Source organism: Acipenser ruthenus, chromosome 18, assembly GCF_902713425.1.
Source record: "Acipenser ruthenus chromosome 18, fAciRut3.2 maternal haplotype, whole genome shotgun sequence".
Classification (NCBI taxonomy): domain Eukaryota; kingdom Metazoa; phylum Chordata; class Actinopteri; order Acipenseriformes; family Acipenseridae; genus Acipenser; species Acipenser ruthenus.
The window spans coordinates 25,943,663-25,961,487 of record NC_081206.1 but is presented as its reverse complement, the minus strand read 5'-3'; the positions used below and the strand labels follow the sequence as shown (position 1 = coordinate 25,961,487).

General features: G+C 35.8%; 1 protein-coding gene across 2 annotated transcripts in view; it reads right to left on the bottom strand.

Moving 5' to 3' along the window:
• LOC117421130 (tetratricopeptide repeat protein 7B) overlaps positions 1-17,825 on the bottom strand; it is a 38,397-nt gene that overhangs the window by 16,193 nt on the left and 4,379 nt on the right. For both annotated transcript variants that reach the window (XM_058991706.1, XM_058991705.1), the window contains exons 4-16: positions 14,379-14,506; positions 11,698-11,819; positions 8,772-8,850; positions 7,974-8,146; positions 6,916-6,979; positions 6,483-6,620; positions 5,308-5,391; positions 4,853-4,957; positions 2,840-2,957; positions 2,577-2,634; positions 1,412-1,484; positions 457-617; positions 65-181 (exon numbers count right to left, since the gene is read on the bottom strand). In XM_058991706.1, the coding sequence (XP_058847689.1) occupies positions 65-181; positions 457-617; positions 1,412-1,484; positions 2,577-2,634; positions 2,840-2,957; positions 4,853-4,957; positions 5,308-5,391; positions 6,483-6,620; positions 6,916-6,979; positions 7,974-8,146; positions 8,772-8,850; positions 11,698-11,819; positions 14,379-14,506 (1,420 nt within the window). The remainder of the gene's footprint in view (positions 1-64; positions 182-456; positions 618-1,411; positions 1,485-2,576; positions 2,635-2,839; positions 2,958-4,852; positions 4,958-5,307; positions 5,392-6,482; positions 6,621-6,915; positions 6,980-7,973; positions 8,147-8,771; positions 8,851-11,697; positions 11,820-14,378; positions 14,507-17,825) is intronic.

The window sequence follows — 17,825 nt, the reverse complement described above, 5'->3', positions numbered from 1 at the left end:
CAGAAGACGGATCCTATTCTGGCCCTGTGGAGTACAGGCTTTGGTTTCTGCCACTATACTGTACCTGGGGTTGGTGAGATTGTAGCAGGATTTCCAGATCTGCAGCATATGTTTACAAGTCAGCAGTGCTTCATCGGGACCCCTGCAGACTGATTCCAATTTCACTTTCGTAAACAGCAATCTGTGATAAAGGGAAGAAAATATGCATTAGAGAGCACACACAAAAACAATATTAAATTTACACAATAGAGATGAAAAGGAAAACTTTTTTTTCATAACATGTTTTCTTTTAGATTCCCCCCCCCACAACAAAGAATAAATTGTTATACATTTGCCAGGAAGACAATGGTGATAATGTAATCCAGGAAATAGTTGGATTTGTGATGAAGGATTATGACATTTCCTAGACAGATTTAACTAATTCGATTTCCTTCTAAGCCTGCAAAATAAACTTACATGAAATGTTCTGGATATTCGCTCAGTGCCATTTCAATGATGTTGAGGGCGTCGTGGTAGTGCTTCTGTGACGATAGTAAAAGGGCCAAGAGATGCAAGGAGTGCACGTCATCTCCCTGGAGCTGGAGCGCTTGGCGGACATAGCCTAAAGCTTCTGGAATCTGAAAATGGGAATTCAAATTTGGGTTAAACTGATCATGCCGATTAGCTGTGAAAAAAAATCACGAGTTTTCCATGAAAACAGAAAGGTCAGGCTTTAAAACAGGTAAATGAGATGGAAGATACAAATTAAAAAGTAAGCTATTCCACTGTTCTTTAAAGAGCAACTGGGACTTAGTTTTACAGACAGGTAAGCAGATAAATATATCTCACCATACAGAATATTGTATTTCTATACATTTACACAACAGTACAATTCCCTTTATATGTCTCACACAACGCCAAAGCTCATGGTACAGCATTTTCAAAGTACTGTTGCATCATTTGGTTTAACTCACAATTCATTTTAATATCACTCAACAATTTAAACAACTCAATCAACTGTCATGTGGCATTTTCTAAACTGAGCACTTTGCAAAACTTTTACTTACTGTAGTTAAAGTGTCATTAGTATTTCATCCATTTATATTTGAGAATATACAGTGTATATCAATGAAGATGAAACAATGGTGTCATAATAACAGGGGTAAAACACTTTACAAGGAGGTTCTGAGGACAAACCACGAAGCAATTACTTCCTGTTTACAGAAACACATTGGTTCATTTCTTCAGAGACCTACAATACAGAACAGAAATCCAGAAGATATTTGAATAACTACTGGACAGTATATGATATACTTTCTGAACTTACAGGTCTGGTTTTAGCAAGAATGTTTCAGTCTTTTGTTCATTTGATAATGATGATGGTAATTATTAATAAATAACAACTCCTGCCACACATATTTCACACACTTACCTGTCTGGATACAGCATGCTGCAAGGCCAGGTAAAATGCAGCAAGATGATCCGTTGGAGACAAACTTTGGGCCCTAAAAATATTAACAATATTATTTTTATTTCTTACACTATAAATCGATTCTGAAAGGATTTTGTTATGAATTGAAACCAACCAATCTAATCAAATGAATGGTTGTAGACCACCCCCATAATTATTTCTTGATTTTAAAAAAAAAAGTATACTATTTCGAGAAATGCTTTGCTGCAGTACTGTATCACATGCTCGGTATTCTAACCCAATCATACCAGGCATTGCAGGATTGTAAAGACGTGGTTTGGCAGAGAGTAATGCGAAATGCAATAAGAGAGCAGCTCACAGGCATCCTCTGTGTGCCAAGAAATATTTCAAATCAACAAGCACCAGCTAAATGAAATCCCATATTAGAGCTGAAGAGCACCAACACTGCAGACTGGGTTCCTTTTTAGTAAATGGTCATGAAAGGTAAGACATGGGAAAGCTATTAGGAAATCAAATATCTTGTTATAGGAAATGAAACTGTAATTCTCTATTTAAATAATTCCACAAAGAACTCTTCTTGACTGAATTCACAAACTCCTCGAAAAAGTACTGTAAACCCTTTCCAGTTACCTCTGTATCATGGATCACTTTTAGAACTCCAATTACGATTACCTCATGTATTTCTGAAAAGGAGACTTCAATTTAACCCTTTACAATTTAGTCTGATAACAGAACAAGGGTTAACAGAATTATTGCATTATAAGAGTATTAATACAGCTGTATACTAATATATTATACCAATATAAGAGATTATTAACTTTGCAACTAAAACCTAAAATAAGTTTGACTCCAATGTCAGTAAGATTTCAGGATATATTAGAAATAAAAACAGCCCTGTCTTTACCTAATCCTATAGTAAATTCATGAAAAAAATAATAGTTCATTTTATATATAATTGGATAATGTGTAAATAAGTTGGTCCTCTTGGTTCTTTCTATTACTTAAGACACAGTTTAGACACAACTGTCTACGTTTCCATTTAGTGCACCATTTTTTTAATTTAAGAAACCAATGACAGCTAAGGAAGGGTATTATAAATGCATTGCTATATCTTAGGAACGTGGCACTTTGTACATCTGCAGTTAAATGTTAAATTCATGTCCACCTTTGAAAAGCACCAAGAGCTTTCCGCTGGTATTCTTCCTGTACTCCCCGCAATGATGCTGCAAAAACAAAACACAAAACACCACCAAGTTATGCTTTTGTCACTTACAAGTTATCTTTCTTTATTACTGTATGAATATAAATAAATGACCTTCTGTTGTGCTTTCAACAAAAATATGCATCCTAAAAGTTGTTCATATCTGATGGAAACCAGCTGACACATATATAATTGTCTCCAATTACACCACAACAGAACGCACTCACCATCAGTGGCTTTTAGGCTGTACACAAGTCCAATGGCTAAGTAACCTTTGGCTCTGAACTCTGATGCCTTTTCCCCCATATCAATCACCATTTTGGCAAATCGCTCTCCTTCTTCCAACTTCAAAAAACAAACAAAAACAATTATATATCTTAACAAGATCAAAAATCCATCATGTCTGCAGATGTTAAGGTTACCTGCAAGATGCAGGTGTAGGTAAGAATTGAGAATAGGTCACCATAGTAAATTATCTGTTGTGCAAGGCAGAGTATACCAAAATGATGCATTCCCTCCTTCTGTCTGTCATTTTTCACCCTCCCTAAATGACATCCAAGGATTGTCCTAAAGTCAGAAAGTGATCCAATACGGCTACAGTTTTGAACAGTTACAGCAAATAAGGAGTAAATATGATTTCTACTTTGTTTGAAGTACATCTGTAAAACAGAAATAGGTCTTAACAGTCTTAAAAATATGCCCTTGTTTTTGTCTCTCAAGGTAGAAGTATAACCGTCTATGGACTTTGGGTGAAATTTCTGCACAAAAATCAAATATCTTAAACAGAGGTTGGTCATGCTCACGATATTTTGCATAATGCAGACTTCTTTAATTAGACACAGGACTTTCATTAAAGTCCACAGACACAAAATAATGCCTTGAGCAGTTCCTTATCATACAGCACTTAAAGTACTTTATGATCAAATAAAGTCATAGCCTGAACCATGTTTATGTTTCTTAGACATAAAATAAACTTAATAGGCAACTGTCTTAAAAAAGAAACCCTAAACTGACACTGTACAGTCAAAAGTCTATCTATAAAGGAATAATGGTTCAGTAGCCATAAAGGAAATAGCATATTGCTCTTAAATGAGGATTGAGAAATTATTTAAAAAATATATATATATTTTTTTTTGTATAATGTAATCTTCAAGGGCATTAGGATTAACCTTTTCACCTGACCATGTAGCTAACTATAATACAGTACAGCCTCGCTATAACACCCTTCATTATAATGAACCTGGCCCCTGGAACCCAAATAAAATGAAAAGACAATATAAAACATGAACCCCTCGATATAATGAACACAATGCTTGGAACCCAACAGAATCGTTATAGCAAGGGCGTACTGTACACCTTTCTCTTTTACTGCTGTTATTTTTTAAGGATATTACTATGGAGCAAGGGGTTAAACAAATTAAATGATCTACAAAAAAAAAAAATCTATAAAGCAGCTACAGACTGCCAATCTCACATTTAGAACAGAAGTCTGTGTCAAACAATCCCATCCTAGACGACTCTACTGTCTATTTAGTAGGGGACAGAATTTGAAGTCTTAACACAATTGCTTTTAAATCTTCAAACATTGTATTTAAACAGCTTACTTTAACAAGTTCAAGAGACTGTAACCAGCTGACTAATTTTTTTTAAATCCATATTTATTAACCTGTATCGATTCAAAGGGTAAAAACCTAAGTTCTGTGGTATTTATTAAAAATATCAAATCGACAATATTATATATTTGTAGCTTGTAAGCAACACATCAGATGAAATCCGTTAAAATCACTGTGACTTACTGTGACAGAGACAGAATGATTCCTGGTGACAAATCTCCCTCCCGACCTGTGAGGGCGCTGTGTAAAGGGAACAGAGTGCCTTGGACTGGATGGCCAGACAATTCATTGCCAGGGTTAGATGGAAGTTGGCCATCAGAAAGGGGGCGGAGCTACGGTACATTAAATCATCTACCCGGAAGGGAAACGATGTGGCAGCCGCGGATTGGAGCGGTTGCAATCGTTAACCCAGGGGGTGTGATTGAAATACCGGGACTATTATTTCGGGACCGAAACCGTGGATTAAACGGAGCAATACGCAATGCTGTGTACTACCTGTTATCATTATTATTTACTGTTGTCATCAGACTTTCGATTACAAATAAAACCATCATTTCACCAGTAATGTTGTTGTCATTCTCTTGAGACCTGCATCACCTTGACACCTGCGCACTTTGCCACACTTACCCAGTGCATTGTTCCAATACATAACTTGACAGCGAGAAGTGGAATAGTTGGGTCATCTGGTTTCAGGCGAATGCACTCTTTCAGGACTTTCACAGCACGTGCCGACTTGAAACAACACAGAAGTGAAACACATATGAATCCAATAAGGTCCAGAAAGATTTTTGTTTTCATTTTTATATAAAACATCAGGATTAATACATAATAACCGGCTTTTCTTTTACAGAGATCATTTTTTTTATTTTTTATAAATGATTAGTGGAAGCACCGTCCAACCAAGTTCAAGTAGAAACTGTCACCTGTTACGTATCATGGACATTTCCCTTCTATAAGAACAATTCACAGATATTTAATATAAAAATGATTACTCTATAAAAGATTTAGCTGAAGTATGTTTAAGTAACGTTATAGAGGGAGTGATGTACTTGTGCACATTAATAGTATTGAAACATTTTTACCTTTCCTGCAGCCATCAGGGACAAAGCAAACTGGTACCAAAGATGAAACTCCTCAAATGCAAACTTCATTGCTCTCTCCAGACACTATAAAACAATAAAAGAAAGATACTGCTGTAGTAGGTTTAAAGTCACCACACAAGAGTCTTTACATTGACTCAAAGTTATTTCTGAAATATATACAAACAGAATCTTTAAAAAGTAGCCCAGGTAGAAGAAAGAGTTCGGTAAAGCTGATTACATAAATGTCATGTACTGTATTTGCCAAAGTTGATTAACTGGTAACATCATCTGCTAGCAGGGGAAATGAACAAGAGATCATTTAATATTCACTGGTTTATTGGAAACATTGCTCAAACTATGATTTAATAAAAAAGATCATTAAATACTAGAATAAGAACTAATGAAAATATTAGGGTTTAACTGAAAGTTCAAATTAAAAATGTGCTTAAGATCACTGACAGTGTTCCATGAGGTTGTATCTATGAAGAGAGTTCAAGGATTAGCATTTCTACCTGAATCTGAATCTGGGGTTATACAAAGTTTTCATCTTATTGGGAAAAGCTTATTGGGTGGAGCTAACATTAACCACAAAAACAAAATCTCCCAAAAAGTACACATTGATAAACTTTAGGAAGCTGCAGACATTTCAACAAGTTATTTAAAGGACATCTATTTAAAGGTATATTATAGCACAGAATTTACACACACAATTCCATGCAAGGATATTTAAGAACAGCTCGTTTATAGTCTTAGTTTATTAGCAAACAGCTTTCTCTGAGCATGTAATGATTAGATCCTGAAAAAAAAAAAACATTGTTTATTTTAATGTGCTTTTAAAGTAATAACTTCAAGGTGTATTTATACAAAAAAAAAAAATCACAACTGTCAATGAAGAAATCTGTTTCTATTGGTTACTGCAAGGGACAGAAAACACCTCTTAGGGTCCCAGACGAGTGGGAGAATGAATGAAACTGATGTACTGTACTGTGTTTTTTAAAAATATTGAAAAATCCTGCAAGGCATACCTTTACTGTATAGCAACTTCCCTTCACCTTCAAAGGCCAAGTACTTAACAGAATTATATATATATTATTCCAATATTTAAACAGAAGAAAAATCTAATCAAAAACCTCTTCCCAACATAACTTAAAAAACACACTCCTATAAAGAATTACCTCAGACAGCATTTCATATTGTCCTCTTCTACCAAGTGCGATTGTCAGTAGATCATAGACTATAGATGAACTTTGTAAACTAATAATACGATCATTGTTGTGTTCAGGAATTCTGCTTAGCACAGCATCTCTGTTTGCCTGGGAGCAAATGGGAAAGTGAAAAACATATCAATTGAATGCATCTTTCCTAGCACACATGTTAAAAGTACAGTCAATGTTAGAATTGTAGTGGTTAATTTATTCTTCTCTAGTAGTCAAACACAGCAATGTAGCCTGTTGTACGTCTAGGTGGGGACGTTTTTTTTTTGTAATATTGGTGTGTCTGCTCCAATTAAAAGACGTTAAAACAGTGAGGATAACTATATATGTTAGCAAATAAATAAATATAGATTTTTTTCAAAAATAGTATGCTAAGCAAAAGATGTCATCTTACCATTGATTCACTAATTAGTAGCAGCAACAAGGCTTCTTCTGTGTTTTCCTGAGGACAGAATATGCTGCAATTAAAAAACGAAAAGAACCACCATTGGTATTTTTAACCGAATTCAGATGTCAGTCTGGTATTTACATGTTCAAGCGTCAATCTTGTTTGCTAATCACATAGATTTAATTTTTGAATTATCTATGATTGATTTTCTTAGTATTCATTTCTAACTCAGGGAAATGGACCCCTAAAGATGAGAATATTAGATGTAGTTTATTATTATACATTATTATACTTTCTTGAATTGCATCTACAACTTTAGATGTTATACAGCAGTGCATCTCTGCCAAACACGGCACTCAGTAAACCAGAGTTATAAGATATCTGGACTTGAATCCAAGGACTGCCCATTCACTCCTACATGAGGTGGTCATCACATAGCTTTCCTTCAGAATTTGTACTGCTCCTAAGGAAGCTATACTCATACACAGGGTGAAGGTAGGCTTTGATGACCCACACTTACATGTTCACCCTCAGCTCTGCTATGTTAATCAAGCCAGATTTTTTCTTTCACATTAAATCAATCAAGATTCAATCAAAGCATAACTGGCACAAAATATTTTTTGTTTGTGGGCGATTTCCAGTAATAAACCCAATACTGAGCATACCCTTAATATCTTCTGTTTCAATACACAGAAATGTCAAATCTGCCTGAAGCAGATTAAGAGAAAGGTATCGGGGGAAATATATTTTTACTCAAATTGATTTGCAGAGTCTCTACTAAACTTCTAAGAAAAGCCAAAGTATCAGATGACGCTTCATTTGAGGAATTTCTTTGGCACAAACGGTTCAGAGCTACTCGATTGCATCATGCATAAATAGGAGACCCAATACAAGGCATCAAAGAGGGAGATTGCCTTTTAAAGCTGTCAGAATGTGTAACAGAAGATTTGCACAAGTTGTCGTCAAAAAGATGGAGGAGCTCTTAGAGCACCTCTTTATGTTTGTAAAGACTGATCATCTAAAGCTAGGCACAACACTCAAAATAGAGCTGTACAAGAACATACTTTTCTCCGGCATACACCTTTGGCCTTCTACTGAGGGCGTAGTCCTCAGTGTTGGATGCCTGTAGCAGAGGGTCATCCAAGGGTGACTGATGAGGAGGGTCCTCCAGCGGGTTCCAATAGCTCTGTTCACACATTCCTCTTAACAAGATCTCAGCTAACTGCCTAGCGATCGTCTGAGGGAAAAATACATACAGCATGAGTACTTGCCAGAATAGGTCCAATATAACTTTTGACATTGAGTAATAGACACGACGTGGCATGAGGAATTAATCCTATATTCCTACTTATTTATTTTTTGCATTATTATTTTCCTGTGTGGCTTTATATATGATGTTAAGCACAGTAGCACTCGTTTTAAAAGTGATTTTGAATTCTTAAAACCATCACATCTCCCATATTAACATGCACATTCAATATGAATTTAAAAAACCAAATAAGGATAACTGTAGAGCAATTTTATTAAATACATAGACTAGCTGTATCCCCCCCACCCCACCCCAGACAGAAGTGCAAAACGTATCACTGTTTGTGCATAAATACAGTAACAGCGTCTTTAAGGTTTTAAAAAGCAGCTTTAATCATCTAAACATTGTAGTCAATTTAAAGCAAAAACATCTTTCCAATTCACTGGAGCTTCAATTGTATTCTTGTGGTATATAAAAAAAAATAATTAAACCTACATAATGTACAACTGGTATATGCCTTTATCAATGTTGTACCAGTTTATATAAATATCAAACATAAGGCCTCTCTAGCCAATTACATCAGTGTTCAATTAAACACTGTTTCATAGCTTACCATTCTCAAGTTCTGTGTTGTTCTTGTTTCAATCGCTCTCAGGATCTCTCTAAACCTTCCAACCCCTCTAGTCAAGTTTCTGTTGTTGAGGATAAAAACACACACACATTTGTTTTCTCATAAATGAGGGAATACAAAATAAAAATCTTGCCATTAAAAGCACTAATGCAATTCCAGTGAATGTGTTTCTATAAACAATTTCAATAGACATTATCAGGCTGTCTAAAACTGTCAACCCCTCCACATGGCACAGAAATGCATTTTCCTGAAATTAAACTTATTTCTCTCACAGAAAACTGGCAGCTGAAACCATGGAAACAGGCAACCGAAGCACTACTGTACTAGTTATTTATAAGACACAATTTTTATTTACAGCAACAATCAAGGTATATCTTCACTGCAGTTTAAATTATTTCAGAATGGGTCGGTATATGATCCCAGCTAATCATTCCAATCGTATTTTGAAAAAAAAATTATCCCCCACCCCAGCTGTAAATACAAAATCAGGGCTACAGTATCATAAAAAATTGTACATCACATGACATAGATCCACAGAGGAAAAATAAACTGGTGGGCGATACTAAATGCAAGCTTTTGGAGTCTGAAAGAGGCTACAAACAGATGTTCTGTGTTGCAGGGACCAACAGCAAATAAATTGTGTGTTTACAAGCATTGCTGTCTTGAATCATACATTTTATTTTTAAATGGAGATTTTAAAGACGCTGCAGTAGTGTTTTAAAATCTGGTCTCAAAAAAACTAAAAATAGTACTACATCCAGAGTGCATTAACAAAAAGGAGTGGTATTGTATAACCGTACTACCCTTACAGACTGTTCAAATTGACAAAACAGTGCAATGAGATGGTGTATGCTTTTTTTATAATAGTGTGAATTTGCTACTGTATTACATTACTGTATTTAGGCAGCAGTGTGGAGTAGTGGTTAGGGCTTTGGACTCTTGACTGGAGGGTCGTGGGTTCAATCCCTGGTAGGGGACACTGCTGCTGTACCCTTGAGCAAGGTACTTTACCTAGATTGCTCCAGTAAAAACCCAACTGTATAAATGGGTAATTGTATGTAAAATAATGTGATATCTTGTAAAAATTGTAAGTCGCCCTGGATAAGGGCGTCTGCTAAGAAATAAATAATAATAATAATAATAATTTAGAAATTGCTCACAACTGAGTTGTGTTCTTTTTGTAGTTTTTGCCCTGTATCATACACTCGTTCTCAGGTACGATTTGTGAGAGAAGTAATTCAAATCTGAGCCTGTTAAATTAGCATCCCAGTCAAGATGCGGAACAATTACAGCACCTTGTATTCCTTTCAGGTTTCTAAACATTACTGAGATTTCGATAATATACAGTATGGCTGAATTACAGGTATAAAACTATTGCATCTGATATACATCATGACAAACATAAATGTTACGACAGCTGTGACCCTGAGGGCTTATAAATGGGCTTCAATTGCATTAATTGAAATTAGTTAACCTTCCCTGTACTGTAAAAACTGCAGAGAGCAGCATGCTGGCACACCACACTTCTGTATTATTATTTTTTTCACCCTCCGCAGTGCTTCTGGAAGTTGTCACTTCAATGCTGAAAGGAGGTGCTATTCAGCAACATATTGAGCCATATTCAACAGTCTTACTGTCTGTGTCAAGCCAAAAAGAAAGCTTTTAACAAGGAAGAACAGAACAAACAAAATCAACTGCGTTATCCACGGAGGTCTCAGATCAGTGATGCCATGTTTCCCATAGAGCCAATGCTAAAGCCAGGTTACCTAGGCATGGAAATTAATAACAGCAGCAGCACATAAAATGATACTGAAGCTAATAAAGGAAAGGAAAACTGATTCTAAACCCTTAAGGCATTCACCGTTAATAATACTTCCACTACCACTGAAGGTCTGGGAAGTCTTCCAGTTACATGTGGTATATTAATAAGGCTACACTGAAGATAAAGTAGGTAAACAATATTAAATGAAAAACACATTTAAAATGACTAATTTGCTATTGATCAGACCTTCAATGCATCTAAATTAATTGATCTCACTCAAAGCAGATGACTACAGTTTCAAAACAGTACACTATAGAGTCCATCACCATTTCATTATCCTTTGATCAGTCACTTATGTAATCAAGTTTACATAAGAATTACATTTACTTAGTGAAACTGTCAGGGCTGCATGCTTCTCAAATGGAAATATCGAACAGAACAATTTCAAGTTAAAGGAGCCCCCACTTTTTTTTGTTAATATTTCAAGAAATAAAGACTCTTAGTCTCTGGGTATTGTTCATATTAATAATACCAAAACTGGGAAATGCTCCTTTAAATTGGGTTCCAGCGATGGAATTTCTTATTTCCATCAGAAATAACCTAGACTTGATACTACGCTATTTTTTAAAATGCATAGACAGGTACATACTGTTTATCTTCACAAAAAGTAAGCCTGGAATACAATGTTAAGAGAGATGACAACAAAATAAGAAAATACATAATTTCAACACATTATTAATCTCATAAAAAACATGCAAAAAAAAAAAAAAAATCCTGGGACACTGCTAAAAGGCGGTTTATGATTTTTGTCAAACATCTTTAGCTACACATACTGTATAATATCCAATCACTTTATATATTTTATTTGTTTTATTAAACCTGTAAAACAATGTATACATATTGAACCTTGACCAGAGCAAGGGAATTAGAATATATTCCCAGGAACCTTTTCTTTCAGAAACATAATAATTTAATATATAATTTATTTTACAAGATAATTTATTTTTGTCCTTTGTCAACAAAATGGTTCCTTACTGAAGATATTATGGATTACAAATGTGCCACTCTGATTGCTTCTAAACCCTCTTTTATCTTTTAGATAAAAGGATTTCTCAGAGAGCACTGTATCAACAGACCTTTTCTTACCCATTTTTGAAGTAAATGACGTGTGCTCTTTGAAGTCCTGTTTCCAGGAAAAATCCCAGTTCCTGCTCATGGGAGACTGGGCCTGGCTTGGGACTCCTGTTCTGCATCCCACTGCTCAGAGCCTAAAAAGAAATCGGATGATTTAAAGTGTTAAACTTGTATAGGGCTGGTTGAGCAAAGAATGTCCTTAAGTGTTTGCAAGCTCACTTCAATGCAGCAGTATGCAGGTAAAGACTGAGCACAAGGTGAACAAGTTTCACTTCTGTACTGTCAGACCTAGCTTGATTTTGAAAAGAAATGACATGTACTCTTTCTGCTCTAGTCTAAAAGCAGCTCCCGAACATTTTGTATTCTCTTTCAGTATAAATGGTTTAAGTATTCATGTACAGATGGTCAAGCAGATGTGAAGTCAAGGACAAAAACTATCTGGATTAATGAAACAATTTGATAAACTTGGAATACTGCAAATTAAAAAAAAATGTGTTTACACAACTGAAGCTTTTGCTAATTAGTATAAAACATTTAATTAACTGTAGAGAACATGTTTCATTATATCTCCTGCAAATTTTAAAATACTTTTTTATAAACATCTAAATGTGTACAAATGTATTTGCTCCATTTCAAAATTGTGACCACTAGCAGCACTCAGTAGAACGGTTTTGCCTCAGAAAAGAGGAGGACAGAGGGATCTTAAAGAGCTAGTATCACAATTTAACTATCTTATTTTTTTATTACTGACACTTTTACCTGTACACGAGTTTTCTTAATGTACTTTTGGTTTCTCTAGTTTTCTCATCTTGGGAGACATGCCTGCTTCAGCTGCTGCCACGCTGTCACTGGGCAACTTGTATTTCAAACCAGAAAAAGATCTCTACCTCTGGAAATAGGACCAAGTTGAAACTAATGCGACGGTGCTGTGTTGCTGCATTGTTGGTGGGTCTTGTACCTCGAAATAAGCGCAGTGACAAACATTATTTTGTTTTTACAACTTCATTGTGTAGAGCCTCTGCATTCTGTGATCGTCATTGAATTGAAGTTTCTTTTAGTATTTCTATATTCAGCACTACTGAGTGTTTGATAGACGTGCTACATGCTCTTTAATGGTCAGGAGGTCTTAATATGGAGAGGGTCAGCCGGAGTTTACTGTGGTTTTCTTTTCTTGGAAAAAGACCTGCTTGTGGGAGACTGCAAAGGTTACTTTACAGAAGCCTGTGTTAAATTCAACAACTAAGGCACAGCCAGGAAAACCATACATCTATGACATAAATGTCCCAGAGGACATCATATTTAAAGGATATAGAACACAATGAATTCCGAGTTTGCAATTACTGGTTCTGCTCCTAATACTCACCCCATGACTACAGGTCAGCCAATCGTAGGCAGAGTAAACAAAGCTGGTTTCTCTTTCCTCAGTGCTGAATGTAGTTTGAAGTGAAATGCAAGTTTCACAAGAAGGGAACTAAACAGCTTATTTGCTGTAAGATGTTCACTAGAGATCTCACATGTCAAGTTTCTCAAAACAAAAACTATGTTACTCCTCTGTAAGCCATGCAGATTTTCATCTTTTTTTCTTCTAAGAAAAGTGTGAATATTGATCTTCTGCGTGGAAGCACTAGTGTTGCAGATCCTTGCCAACAAATAATAATAAAGAGATCCAATAGATGCAAATGGAGGTTTTCATTTTATCTATAAAAAAGTGTTGCACTCACAGTTCAAGAAAGTTGGTATTGGATTGTTTTCAAGGTCAGTAAAGCTTGCCAGTAAAACTTCAGCTGCCTCAAAGCTCCTGTAACTACCCAGAAGTCTGCTCAGCCACATCCTGGAACTCCTGTCAGCATTACAAGCTGGGAGTAAATAGTGAAAGAGACTCCTGTTCTCTCAGAACTTGGCAGTCTTCTTTAATAACATTAAAACCTAAGGAGAGGGAGGTCTGTATCTGTGTACATGGTAACTGTGCAATTATCCATGCACTGCTAACTTGGCTTCTGTGAAGACACAACTTACACACCCTTTCTGTGCTCAGATATTAACACACTCCTTCTAAGCTTTAAGTGGCCCTGATCAACCATAAAAATCGAGAATTGCATTCAAAAGACTGGTCTATGAAAGTATCTGTAATTAACATTGTTTCAAGGAAAAACACATTGATCATCAGGCAAAACTGCTGCATTTTTCCAGAGGTGCAGCCAGTGGCAATTTATGAACCAGCTGATGTGAATTCCTGCAGCAAGTATCACACAGATCCTCCATTTCCCAATTACTTATTTCATAACAGTAATACCCTATTTAATGGCTGAGAACAATGTGAACATGACCTACTTGAAAAAAACACAGTGTCTTGCTCAGGGTAAACGTGTTTCTTCTTGCATTGAGGTAATTACAGAAAAAAGATTTCCAGACCTTACAACATAATGTTGTTGAAGCCGACACCCTGGGATCCTTCAAGAAGCTGCTTGATGAGATTCTGGGATCAATAAGCTACTAACAACCAAACGAGCAAGATGGGCCAAATGGCCTCCTCTCGTGTGTAAACTTTCTTATGTTCTTATGTTCTAATATATTTTTCAGGGGTGTGTCTCATTATGCCATATGTTCCTAAATTACTTTGGGTCATGATCAATGTACACTGGAACCAACTGTTACTGAACCTTAAAAAGAAAGTATAAAGAAATCAGCCCTACCTTCTCCACTTCCTGCAGGTACAGCAGTGCGATGTCACCTGATTTCTCATAGCACGTAATGATTTCCTGTTCACCACCAGTGTGTCGATTGACTGGGGATGCCATTGGCACTTTTTCCAGGCACAAACCTACAAACAAAAAAGAAAAACAATTAGAAATCTGTTGCATTATCACAAATGCCATAATAAGCCTGTCCCTCTTCAGGTTGAATTAGTTGAGGCCCGAGACAATTCTTATGTTGTTGTGCACATCATCCACTAGTATTTAAAAAAGACTAACTGGTCTTGGGTTTACTGGCTGGCAAGTGTAGGTGAAAGTCTATTTTAGGTGGTTTTACTGTATTTTATAAATACAGTAAGCATCAGTGTAAAGCTATTTAATTAATAAAAACTTAAGGAGTTTTTAAAAGGCCTCCTGTTGACATGGTAAATGTGAGCAAACACTCTAGCCTTCTAAGGAGTATGCTGAAATGTAAATCTTACAGCATTTGACAACAAAAGAAGATAGAATATATCGGTGTTGAAACCAACGTATTAAAGGGTACATAAGGACCTTTTTATTTTATTGTGTTACATGTTCCCATGTGTTGCTACAGCTGTTTACGTAAGGTGTGTGTATTGTTTTATTTTATTTTTTTATTACATTTTAACCACTTTTTTAAACTTTTAAATTGCATTCTCTGCCTCAAGATAGTTTCCCATGTACCTGCATGGACCTCTCAGAACTATATTTCCCATCATCCTCCTGCTCACTGGCAAATACATCTCAGTTACATATGTGAGCAGGAGGATGATGGAAAATGTAGCTCTGAGAGGTCCATGTGGGTACATGGGAAGCCATCTTGAGGCAGGGAATGCAATTTAAAAGTTTGATGTAAAAAAAATAAATAAAACAATACACACACCTTATGTAAACAGTTGTAGCAACACATGGGAACATGTAACACAATAAAATAAAAAGGTCCTTATGTACCCTTTAAAAGAAACATTACAAGACCATCAAATCTCAACATGGCAATCTGCTGCAAACAACAACTGACCTGCACAAACCAAGCCCAGTGAAAGATCACATTAGGGGCTTAAATGTGGGGTTTCAAAAAATCAGATCTTATACAAAATCAAAACTGTTGAAAAGGGAAATAGGTTAGCAGGTAAATGCAAATGAATACTGTACCGACAATAGAGGCAGTAAAAAAGTTATTTTTTAAATTAAAATGTTGACATCTGGTTGACTAGGCAACAGCTGCAATCTGACAGCCGTAATCAAGAAATGAACAGAGGGTTTGAATAAAACATCTGTTCTGTCTAGGATCTATATAGGTAGACAATGAAAATTGAATTATTTCACTGAGCGAGTAAAAGGGGGCACCTTGAGACTGCAATACCATGGAGCATATTTAACAGAGATTTCATCAGCCAACATTTAAAGTGACAATCCATTTACTGGCAGCATACTAGAAATACACTTCATATCCGCAGAACATGTCACATGGGAGGTATATACATATTAAACACTGTGGAACAGTAATGGTTTGTTCAATTCAATTGTATCTGATCAGCTTGCTTTTGAATAATATGACAAAGTGAAAGCTTCAACTCCACAACAATCTATGGAGGAGTCAAATTCATACCAAATTAGTGAAAGTTTCCAAGAGTAAATTCGTCAGGGTGCTTTGTCCTCTCTGGGTAACAGTTCGTCAGCGTGCAAGGGGTGAATTTCATTGGACAGATGAAGTTTCACTTACTAATTTGTCCCTTAGGACAAGGGCAGAAGGAACAGGAAAGAGAGAAGGGCAATGGGAATGGACCCCAGTAAAGGCTGGATTACTGATATTTTAAAAGCTAGAACAAGTAGGATTTCATTTGAATTCTGGCACTTGTAATTGGCATTAACATTAAGAATCTGTTTTCCTGAGATCATTAATTCATAATTGTGTGGCACTTTCGCAGCCTAATAAGCTCCCGCATTACTTAAACAGACCTGACTAATCCCTTATCAGTTACATTATCAAGTACTTCATTAAATTTAAATAAGGGTAAACTGCACTATTATCAGTTTCACCTACCGTACCGGTCTAATTATAAACACATCAGATACCCTGACTTCACCATTAACCCACATACTGTAAAGCGGTCAAGCCCTATCTTTTACATTTCCTGCTGCTTTAAGAGAAAATACAGAAATGCTGCTTTATGACAAATATACACGTCAAAGCAAGTGAGGTCAGGATTAGAAAATGAAGCCAGCAAACAACTAAGGAATTAATGATATAAAATGAATAAAACACACAAAATGTTTTTATCTTTAGAACATAGTGATTGAGAACAAACATCACCTATTCTGAATGCCTCCAAAACAGTCTTTGTTAAGCCCACATCTATCCACACGCTATATTAAATTCTGTTAAGGAATACAGAATCAATCATTGGGTTCTTGTAAAAACTTGAGCACCACTGCCATCATCTGTCAGGAAACTGTAACTACAATCAAATAACAGACAGCTCTCATGCAGAGTAGTTCAATTAATGATTCAGTATTTATATAGGAAATGTATTGCTAGAGTTCATCAGCTGCGGAAATGGACTTTTACATATTGTTCCAAATGATATTATGAAAAATGTCATGACCTTTACAAGTTGTTTCCAGAAATATGTTATCCACTATAGTTGAACTAAAATGCAAGATTTTGTTTTAGTTTAGTTTCACTTCAAAAATAAAGGGTGCAGTCAATATAACTTGCACCACAGGGGTTTAAATCCAGGATGTACTATTCTGCTGTATGTAAACCATTGTTACGTTTTCAAACATACTAATGAAACTACCTTGTCTCAAAAGGGTTGGGCTGGGGCAGCAGTTCAATAGAAAACTAAGCAAAAATACCAGCTGGACCAGAATGCAGTCAGAGGCACACATGTTGCCATAAGTGCTGTGTACACTTCACTTCTCTAGAAGACCTATTAAAATGTAGAGAAATATTTATTTAGATTTAATTAACACAACAGTCCAGATTAACATCTGCACATTAATGTAGGCATATTTGTTTATGAACACTTTTTACTCAGGATAAAACTGAACTGTTTGTTACTTCGTGTACATAGGGGTGCTGTGATGAGGTCAGAAGAATGCTCACAGCAGGTGAAGGAGAGTAAGCTAAAAAGCTAGCCTTGCTGGTACTCACATTTCTTGCTGATAAATTATTATAATTTCTGGCTTAGGTGAAAGATATCGTAATTAAGACATTTATCTTTGGCAACTTGATGCAATAATGGGGGTTCTTTTGTAAAATAACATTATGCAATAAATCTTGCAAAGATAATTAAAATAACCAAAGGCATTTTTAGCTAGGTTTTACTCAAACACATTGATGTTAATAATGTGTTAAATGAATAACGTTAGGCAACCAAAGACAGAAGTTCATTAAAAAAAAAAGTTTTTATGACAGACACC